The 10777-nt window shown below is 44.5% G+C and overlaps 2 protein-coding genes and 1 pseudogene across 2 annotated transcripts in view; 1 reads left to right on the top strand and 2 right to left on the bottom strand.

Annotated features, from left to right (window-relative positions):
- Window positions 1-513, bottom strand: part of LOC131884941 (26S proteasome regulatory subunit 6A-B) — a 2019-nt gene extending 1506 nt beyond the window's left edge. The window contains exon 1 of the mRNA XM_059232839.1: window positions 81-513. Within this exon, the coding sequence (XP_059088822.1) occupies window positions 81-426 (346 nt within the window). The 5' untranslated portion in view covers window positions 427-513. The remainder of the gene's footprint in view (window positions 1-80) is intronic.
- Window positions 514-1572: 1059 nt separating this feature from the next.
- On the bottom strand, window positions 1573-4706 carry LOC131884869 (26S proteasome regulatory subunit 6A-B-like; annotated as a pseudogene).
- Window positions 4707-6054: 1348 nt separating this feature from the next.
- Window positions 6055-7788, top strand: LOC131884933 (nucleolar complex protein 4 homolog; the record flags this gene model as incomplete). Its single annotated transcript, XM_059232831.1, is given in 1 exon segment — window positions 6055-7788. A coding segment is annotated over 1 exon segment (1635 nt). The 3' UTR covers window positions 7703-7788.
- Window positions 7789-10777: the final 2989 nt, after the last annotated feature.

Raw genomic sequence — 10777 nt, 5'->3', positions numbered from 1 at the left:
GAGCTTTTCGGGCTCGACCAGGCCGATGACGGGCAGAAAGTAGGTCTGTCGGGTGGAGGTCTTGATGACGGCGCACTTGCCTTTGCGCTGCGCGTCCAGATCGATGTGGCCGCCGTCCTCTTCCACGCCCGACTCCTCGGGGTCCATGTCCAGCAACTCGACCACGTTGGACACCAGGTAGGGCAAGGTCTTGTTGACCTTGATCTTCTCCGTGTTCTCCTTGATCTTGTCCTTCTGAGCGGCCAGTTCGTTGCTAATCCGGATATACTCGCTCCGCATGATCTTAATCTCGTTGTCCAAGAGGCGGGCCCGCGATACAATCTCATCCGTGCTCATGCGCAGCACCTCGTCCGACAAGTCCTTGAGGGGACCCGAACCCGCGCCTTCCACTCCCGAGTCCGTCTCCATGGCGGCTTCCAACGACATGGCGGGTTAAGACCGAGACACGCAGGCACACAGATTCACTTGAGATGATTGATTTCGGAGGAGGGCTGGCGGAATGAATAATGCGGAGTGCAGTTTATTACATCGTTCGAGCTAGACTAGACGGATTCCTCCAAACAGGCGGGAAAACAATTTACCAAAAAAGTGCAAAGCAAGTGTTCTAGAGGCGTAAAAAAATACGAGCATTAAAATAATCAGTGAGGAAATGTTATTGTACTCCAAGAAGGTAATTTTAAAGTCTGTAGCCAAACTGATCAATTCAGTGATCATGAAAGTAAAAATGTATGTGCAATAAATCCCGTGAAAATGATATTACCAATTACATCAATAGCATGCTATTGTTTTGATGGAATCTGTAGCTCAGATAAAAAACTTAGTCAATGCTTTAGATATGTTGCGAAGATTATTGGAACGGAAATATGGAACACACGAATGGTGCCACTAGAAGCAAATTCTGCAGACGACCTAATGAATCCGCTATTACTACTTTGTGATCAGCTATAATATAGTCTTGTTTTCATCAGGTTCACTCCATAAAATGCCCGTTAATCTGAATCTTAAAGGCCAGACAACCCGATGTGTGATGGTCTGAACTGTGATGAGGAAGAAAGAAACTGGGACTAAAGATATCCGCTCGAATTTTCTGCTCAACGGTGCAATTCAATTTCAAAACCCTCCCCCTACTTATGACATACAAATCTATTATTCATCCCTAAACTGATTTGTTTTCGAGTTGGTTTCAAAGCTTATTCTCACTGGCAATGTACATGGTCATTGCACATTTCCTCTTCGAACCTATCATCTGGCTGGATTGTGGCTCCTATGTGCATACGGTAAATTGAGTTCATGCCGAAGTCAGGCTGAAATTGAAACCCGGACCCTACGAAAAGGCAGTCGGACGTTCGGTTAAATACAGACTATTGGCGACCCCATCGAGTATCCAATTTGTGCAACCTGCGGTTCCGTCTACCTTCTGTTTTGATCTGGAATGAAAAGAGAAAGTCAGGTCTTAGATGGACGATTTTTCTTTTTTTTTGCCTATCATAAGCTCTCTCTCAAGTTCCCCGAAAAATCCTCTCTATATCTTTACAAACATGAAGATGGTGCACGATCGGATTTAGCTAATAGTCAGGTTCGGCTTTTCTTAGCATTGCGACCTCCATCATTAAGCATCGCATAAAAATCTTCGTTGTGGGTGACGGTTGGCTGGTTTCCCGGGCGTAAGGGCAATTCATACCGCCCTCCACGCGACGGCCTCACTCGGCCAATTAAGGTTGGGGGCGCAGTAATGTCCATGCCTGAGCGGGCTAAACTCGTCAAAAGTTGACATCCGGGACTAATGTTCATTTTCCGTGAATGGATCTGCATGATACGGCTCGTGTGACGCTCCTCAGTGGGCCGGTCCCGGGAACTCGATCTTGCGGTCCAAGCGACCCGACGCAGCAAAGCTGGTCCAGGATGTCCACCCGATTTGGCGCGCAATGACCTTGATGTCGGTGGTGGAGCGTGACAGACCGTCCAATTGGTTGAGCAGCTCTAACATGGTTCGTTGAACTTCGCGATCACCGGCCTTCTCGGAATCGAAGCGCTTGGTGCCGATGGCATCCAACTCGTCGAATGATGATTGCCGGCGCTGGCCAAGGCGAAGGCGTCCCGCACCAATTTGGCGCCGTCACCGATGAACATCTGGACCAATTGCGGGCCGGCCAACTTGAGGAAAGTACTCTTGGTCTGAGCGGCACAAGCTCGGGCCATCAGGGTTTTGCCGGTGCCGGGCGGGCCGTACAGGAGCACGCCCTTGGGCGTTTGATACCAATGTTGACAAACTTTTCTTTGTGGGTCATGGTGTGGTAAAACGACGGCCTCGATCAACTCTTGGATCTGCTTGTCCAATCCGCCGATATCGGAGTAGCGCTCCGTGGGTCGGCATCGACTTCCATGGCCTTGACGCGGGAGTCGTACTCGGCGGGCAGCTCTCCAGATGAGGTAGGAGTCCTTGTTGACGCCCACCAGGATCACCGGGCTTGAGCTTTCGGGCTCGCGACCAGGCCGATGACCGCAGAAAGTAGGTCTCGTCGGTGGAGGTCTTGATGACGGCGCACTTGCCTTTGCGCTGCGCCGTCCAGATCGATGTGGCCGCTCCGTCTTCTCACGCCCGACTCCTCGGGGCCATCTCCAGCAACTCGACCACGTTGGACACCAGGTAGGGCAAGGTCTTGTTGACCTTGATCTTCTCCTGTTCTCCCTTGATCTTTCCTTACTAGCGGCCAGTTCGTTGCTAATCCGGATATACTCGCTCCGCATGATCTTAATCTCGTTGTCCAAGAGGCGGGCCCGCGATACAATCTCATCCGTGCTCATGCGCAGCACCTCGTCCGACAAGTCCTTGAGGGGACCCGAACCCGCGCCTCTTCCACTCCCGAGTCCGTCTCCATGGCGGCTTCCAACGACATGGCGGTTAAGACCGAGACACGCCAGGCACAGATTCACTTGAGATGATTGATTTCGGAGAGGAGGGCTTGCGGAATGAATAATGCGGAGTGCAGAATGCGCAGTGCAGAATGCGGACAATGACCAATCCAATCAGGATCATGAATCGACAATTTCGGGCTCTTCACAAAGAAGTAAACAGTCGCTAATCCAGGGTGACCAGCCTTATATCGGCCAGCTGTCTTGAGATTCGAGGCCCTGCTCGGTGGACAGGCGTCCATGGAACGAACGGATTTCCGTTAGAGCCCCCCACCCCCCCACTGAAGGATGATAGTGCATCAGCTATCCTGACTGGAGCTCTGACTAGAGGGTCGCACTTTTCCGGAGCACCTTCCATGGATTGAGGTGGATCGTCACGTTAGAAGGCAGCTGCGGGCTAGACCCAGTGGATCACGCAACCTCGCGCGCACCTTAGCCTTGGTGCGGGGAGAGGTGCGATGGCAACGATGCCTCTGAAGTCTCAAAGCATTGAATCCAAAACCAAAATGAGACCTGATCCAGAGAGTCTGGCTTGAATCCCACCTCCTTACGAATGAATAGCTTTTCATTTTTACTCCAATATTGAATTGCAAAAGTGATCAATGTGTTGTACCTGAATTGCAGGGCGTTGGTCGTTCCTCAATAAAAGAAACGAATTACAGTTAGTTACATTAGTCAAAAATAGTAATTCGTTACACTACCATTACTCGAAAAAAAATGTTTTAGCGTTACTCGCTACAACAACTTTTACTGAAATTTTAGATGATCAATATTTTATGGTTTACCCAATCCAGACCATTCTTCTCAAAAGAAATGGAGTTTCTTGACTCGAACAGTCCTAATGCGTAACATTTGAAGATTTCTGGTCAACATTTTTCAATAATGAACCTTGGTATTTAATCTTGGCATAATTGTTTAAAATGTATTGCATCATGATATTTTGAGGGTCAAGTTTGGGACCCTGGATGGGATGAGGATTGTTAAAGGTTTGAAACAATGTCGCAAAATTCATGATGTGAAGTCGGTAAAGCTTCTCAGCAAGAAGTCCATCCCTTAAGTGAAGTGAAGTGAGGAGGCTTTGGAAATTTGAAGCATCATATTCAAGACAAGAAGACATTTTCCGTACTGTGAGTCCAACGGAATTAACGGGATTGAGAAGACGTAAACACTAAAGTAGTCAATGCAACAAGATTCAAAACCAATAACACCTTCAGAGCGGTTAAGAGCAAATACAATTTTCAACCCTGACTTTCTTTGATCAAAATATGCTAGATGGAATTAGTAAAAATGGCAATTTCTGTTGAGCTTTAGGGTTCTTCAGCTGTCACGAGAAAAACGAAAAATTAAAGGCTATTCTGGAAGCTGAAAAAGGAACGAGTAACGAGTAATTCTTGTAGATTTTGGGTCGTTACAACTACACAATTTCAAAATGTTATGCAATTAGTTCCTTTTTCTAGCAAAGGAGCGAATTACTGTAATTTCGTTCCTTGTAATTTCATTACTAATGCCCTGCTTAATTGGAGGCAAAAAAAGAACTAAAAAACAGATCTCCTGAGGCCTTACTGGATTTTTGCAAGCGATACTTTTTTTAGGCTGGTCTAGGTTCAGCCATTAATGCTTTTGTCTTCATTTCCTAATGCTTCATTTATAAGGGGTTTAGCCTATAGTTACTTACCCTCCTAATACTGTTGATTTTGATGGTACCCATAAATGTAATAAACACACACTCAATGCACGTGTTCTGAGAAGATAAACTTGAGTAATTTACCCTCAAGTGAGTCACAGAAGGTCATGTAGCTCCTAAAAGTTAATTTTCATAAATAGTGGTGTAAACAAAAAGTGGACATCAACATGAAATTTGTAAACCTCACTCTTGGTGCTACTTGCATGTCTCTTAAAGAGCCATGTTCTAATCTATACCCTAAACATTTCCAATAAAGATAGATCAACTAATTTCTGGTTTGCAAGATACATTTTTGTGGTTTCATTTGGGAACATCTGATATGACTGCTTCATCATGTATTGAATTGTATATCCAATGAGACTTGCTTTTCGCAATAAAGATTTATTAATTGGAGTATGTACCATTGTTTAGAAATGATCATCTAAAGGATGGATTGGGAGACGTTTCAAAATCACTTTGAATTCAGCAATTTATAAAAAAAAAGTCACTCTGCACCAACGTTGGGAAGGATGGTGGATAGACCGCTGGTAGAACCTATCCCCCCCTCACTCAAATGATGATCTAGGGACAGGAAAAACATTTCCTGTTGGCGTTGATTGTAAATTCCAGACATTTGTCAGAACTAGTTTTGTTTACAACAAATTCTCTTCTTGTTAGGTTAACTTGTGCTCAGATAATTAGTTTTGACAAACGTCTGGAATCTACCCTCAACGCAAAAACAAAAAAAAAATCCTATCTCTAAATGGCATTCCTAACCTAAACAAAAGGTGTGGGACTGACTAGCGAACCTTCTTAACTGGAGAGAGTGTGGGTTTAAATGCCTTGTCTCAAACAAGTTGGTTGAGATCAAACGCATCCACCGACCGCGATGCAACCGGATATTGATATGATACTGCTTAGAGGAAACATGTATAATACATAAAATAGTCAAAAACTACTCTACCGATCCTGGCTTTAATATGATCCAGAGGGCTAATAAGATTTTATCCGAAGGCCGCCCCCTAGCCATCAATGAGCCCCTGCGGCCTCCGACCGCAACAAATTGCATCTGTTTAATGACGACAGTTCCTTAAAGTTGTCAGAGGAGAGGTTGCGTAAGGAATTGCACACCCGAACCAAGGTGACCATGACCTCCGCCTGCCTTAAGTACTCAATATCATTCTGGGCTGGGTTTATGGCGCTAAGGCTACGGTGTGGTCTCATTCGGGTCATAATCCTGGTTTTCTAGGTATGATCTAGACCTTTAGGCCCGTTATATAAGCCTTTTAATGTGGCGAACGTAGGACAAGAGCTTTTGGGTATTGGAGCCAAGGCCAAGCTGATGCTTGATGTTTACATTGGGTATTCCTGCTTCCTAGAGGCCATGCTTTTTCCCAACCAAAGGTCCATCGCTCTTGCACTTACTCACTAGTTCTTGCTTTCGACCTTTCGTCGTCGATTAGTGGAACTGTTCAAGACAACCACTTCTTCATGGCCCCAGCCGTGTCCAGTGCGGCGGGTGGCCGGGGACCGGGTGGACGGGCCGGCGCCGACTCAATCCGACAGACCGCTCACCTCATTCGCCAAGATCCGCGACAGCTCAATCAGTTGTTGGATTTAGTGGACCAGTTAGACCACAGCGTGTGGCCGTCGGACGGAGCTGCATTGCCCGTGGGATTGCGGCCCCGCGTCATCGCCACTATCCAAGCCTGCACCGACATTTTGCTACATTATCAAGCTCGCGGCGACCTGACGGAACCGCCTCCCGACTCAGCCGATCCGCCCACCCCGGCTCAGCAAACCTTGCTCGAATGGTGGCGACAGCGAACCCAAGACATTTGGCAGGCGCTCTTGGCCCTCGTGACGGCTGATCATCCGCTGGAGGCGGCCCGCGATTTTGCCCTAGTGGCGTTGATGCGCCTGTTACAATTAGAGCCGGCGCCCAGGCCCAAGGGCCGTGCCACCACTGCCACGCATTGGAGTCCGGTCCAGGCTCGACGGTTCAAGTCCCTGATCCTGGCCTTGTGTCAGGCCCCGCGCTCGACTCACCGTCAAATCCAGCGTTGCCAAGAGTTCCTGGAATTCGTTGACGTGCAGCAACAAGCTCTTCATACGTTGGCCATGTTTCTCAAAAGCGCGCTCAAAGCCACGGCCACCCCGTTAAACCAGATCACGCAGGGTAATGTCATGAGCTTCCTCGAGGTCTTGAATTTTCGTCAACTCACCGAAAAGGACCAGCCCCGCAGCTGGCTGTGCCAAGACCAAGCTGATCGCAATCAGTTCCCCTACGCCTACCCCAAAGTCCGACAAACCTTTAGCGAGATTTGGGAGCGATTTCTCAAGCTCAATTTTGATCTGGACTTATACAAGCGTGTGCTGATCATCATGGATGAGAAGATTATGGCTCATTTGACCCGGCCTTTGTTACTCACGGACTTTTTGATTAACTCCTATCACGTGGGCGGACCCATCAGCATCTTGGCCCTCAACGGCGTATTCACGCTCATTCAGAACTACCATCTCGAGTATCCGGATTTCTATCAGAAACTCTACGCCTTATTGCAGCCCGATATCCTCCATGCCAAGTACCGCGCCCGCTTCTTTTACATGGCCGATATTTTCTTAACGTCCACGCATTTGCCCGAGTACTTGGTGGCGGCCTTCGCCAAACGCTTGGCCCGTCTCACACTCACCGCTCCGGCGCCCGCTTTTTTGATGATCTTACCCTTCATCGGAAATCTGTTGCTCCGACATAAAAGTTTGCTGAAACTCCTTCATGGCCAGCCCCCTGAATCCGATGAACCTGCCCCGGAGCTTGAATCGGATCCCTACCGATCGGACGAGCCTGATCCGGCCCAATGTCGAGCTTTGGACAGTTGCTTGTGGGAGATTCAGACCCTTCAACATCACGCACTACCGCAAGTTTCGCAAGTGGCCAAAACCATGTTCAAAAAGCTGCCCGAAATGGAATGGGACCTATCACAATATCTGGATATTACGATCGATGACATGATGACGGTTGAGACAAAAAAGACCATCTTTGTAAACGTACCGTTGAACTTCGAACGGCCAACGGGGTTGAAATTTCCAAAAAATGACCTCACTGATCAAATTTTTGCCCTTTAGTGAGGGTCTACGATGAAGTTGGTGTCCTTCTGGATGTGTTCCCGGCAAAAACCTATGAATTTGAATAAAGGTTTCAATATGGTGTATTCAAATTGCGGTCTATTACGGCCGCTGAGTATGAAGGAAGAAGGGATAATGCAAGTGTGTAGAAACTTTCAAAACCATACGGGAGGCATTCATCAATGCTCTATGCTTTTACGCTAGGGCATGTCTAACTATTCATCTAAGAAACCTGCTAGTAACCAAGGTATATCGAAAAACACTACTGACCAATTTTGACCTAATAGCAGACAATTGATGAAATATCTAACTTCTTATATTAATTTCTTATATATTTGGTGCATGAGGAAATGGCCCCATAATTGATTTTTTATGTGAAAAGATAACCCAGTACGTTTATTTTGTCTAACTAATCCATCTCTAAGTTTCAGTTGAGTAAAAGTTAAATCATTCTCTACGAAATGTTCACAAGGACAATTATCAAAGGATGAACTGATATCGCAATATCTTTTTATTCAATGCTCGTTACTTTTTTTGAATGAAGTTTTTAAAATTGACGCTTGAAGAAGGTCGATATGATCGACACACTGAACCAGATTAGGGTCTCGTATGAGGCAGGGTAACTGAAGGTTGCGATTAGGGCCGTAAAAAATAGTCGATTAAATTTGGCAAAATTGCGGCTAAAAAAGCTGGGAAAAACGGCGAAATAGTTGGGAAAATAGTTGATAAAGTCACTTTGGGGCAGTTTTAAACATTCAGGTGGTTTTGACTCCGAAAAGATAACAGTTTTGGTGTCTAATCCTAAAATTGGGCATTTTTCTGTCAAATTTTTGCACTAAAGAACATTCATGATGCATCTTAGTATTTATGTTGCACTTTGATACCTTGGCGAGTCATTTGTTACGTTCGTTTTACCTAGGAAATTCAGCCCTGCCTCCACTGGGACAGTTTTTTTTGCAATCCTGAACTTAACTTGTCAATGACAAGACCGTTCATGCAGTTCAACTTAGCATTGCATTTATCCAAATCTTGGCTACGGTTTTTTAGCCAGATAAAGTGCATAATATGAAAACCACTCTTTCTCTAACTAGTCTTCAAAAAAATGATGAAAGAGTCTTTGTAGTTCGTGGCGTCTGAAATTAAGACCTTTGGGAGGAGGATGCAATTTAATAAGTTACAATATTAGCTTTAGAGAAGTTTGCAACACCCAATTTGAGATTTTGTGACAGAAGTGCACCAAAAGAAAAGTGCGAAGAAAATAATTCATGTAGTATAGCCTCTTTCCAACACAACTGGCCATTTAACTTCTGTAAGTTATTGATAGTTGACAAATTCATTATTGTAAAATTAGTGTATTTAGTAACCATGTTTTGGGTCAATTGAAAATTAATCATAAAAACTCAGTGGTGTACAGAGTCTCAAATTTTACACTTACAATTGATTAAAAAAGAAACAATAGCAATTTATAATATCTGTGAATCAAATATGTTCATTTTCTGAATTATTGGGCCTGTTTTTTTTTAACATTTTACCTTTATTAAAGAAAATATTATTTCTGCATTTCACCAGAAGCAGTTGAATATTATCAGTGTCTCTGGTGATGAGAGTTTTGATTTAGCAGTTAATAGTAATCCCGCCACACAAATAACTGAACTGATTGTTTTCTAAGGAATCTAGTCCAACTTCTTAACCCATACTTTTCATCATCAAACTTAATGTATGAGTTGTTCAAACAATAAACAACCTTAATTGCATTGTTGTTGCTTCCTATCACCCTATAGAACCATCAATAGGAGTAATAGGATCAAATGATTATCAAAATTGAATGAAGGGTACCACAAAGCTTGGAAAGTAAAGGCAATAGTTTATTTCCAAGTAACGACTTATTATCAATAAAAAAACTGCCTAAGTTTGATGTGAGGAATGATCAGGGTGATATTTTGAGGCTAGCTTATGGTTTCCCAACATGCCATTACTAATTTGATATCATTGAAAGAAAACAGCTCTAGCAACATCCTTCTGTGATTATTTATTTGATGGTATCAACAATCCAGCACTTTTCTGATTTTTGATGTTGCTAAATGTCTCATTCAAATTTACCTCGATTTCTTGTTCGATAACATAATCAACAGCTGTCTAGGGTTGTTAATTCTTTTTCTTTACAACAAGTCAAGAACACAATCATTGGCAGAGGGTTTACTAAACCTGTCTTTCCTTTTTTTGCCTGAGATGTCTCATTATGAAACAAGAAGCCCCTATTATCTACGGGTGGATAATGCCAAGGAGTTGACCCAAAGGTCACTGAGCGGATTTCATTTCGTTCAGGGCCATTCAGGGATGAGAAATCATTAAGAGACATTTTTGACCAGGTGGCAGAAAATGGTGGAATTTCTGCCATTTTCTGCCACCTGGTCATAAATGGCTTTTAATGATTTCTTATCCCTGGCCATCGTTGAATCAGACCAGGCATGGAGTACTCCATGGATCAGGGTCATTGGAATAGATCAAGTCCAGAACGTTATTTACTCTGGTGGCTATACCTACATGATGAGAGAAGTTGCGCAAGATCGCAAACTTCTCCAGTTTTTCCAGCAACTGTGATGTCAATATCGAAATGGGAATATAGGGCTTGTCATGTGAAAGCGTTCATGAACAACTGACGTTATTCCATGGAGTAAATCAAAGAAAACATGCCCAGCCAAACCGCACTGTGCATTCACTGCATTTTTCCTTGATTTTCCTTCATTTGGCATGCCCTATACCCATCGGGACTACCCTCCCACTCTACGACACTAGCCAGAAAATGCATGGAGTACTGATGTACTCCATGGAAAATGGAAGAAAACCTTCGAGCAAACTGTCTGAATAGTACTGAAAGGTTCAAATAAATAATCACGGGAGGTTGCTACTAGGCTACCAATTTACATTTTCAGTGGCATATCGCATCACCAGCGGAACATCGGAAACACGTTAGTTAGTCACAAAAAGTAACCCTGATTTTTCTTGGATTAAACCAAGGTTGATTTTTGGTCAAAGCCAACCTTTTACCTTGTGATTGAAAGGGCGATGCTTTGA

The sequence above is a fragment of the Tigriopus californicus genome, chromosome 8 (genome assembly GCF_007210705.1).
Source record: "Tigriopus californicus strain San Diego chromosome 8, Tcal_SD_v2.1, whole genome shotgun sequence".
Taxonomy (NCBI): domain Eukaryota; kingdom Metazoa; phylum Arthropoda; class Copepoda; order Harpacticoida; family Harpacticidae; genus Tigriopus; species Tigriopus californicus.
The sequence above is the reverse complement of the archived record's forward strand: the minus strand, read 5'-3'. Positions and strand labels throughout refer to the sequence as shown.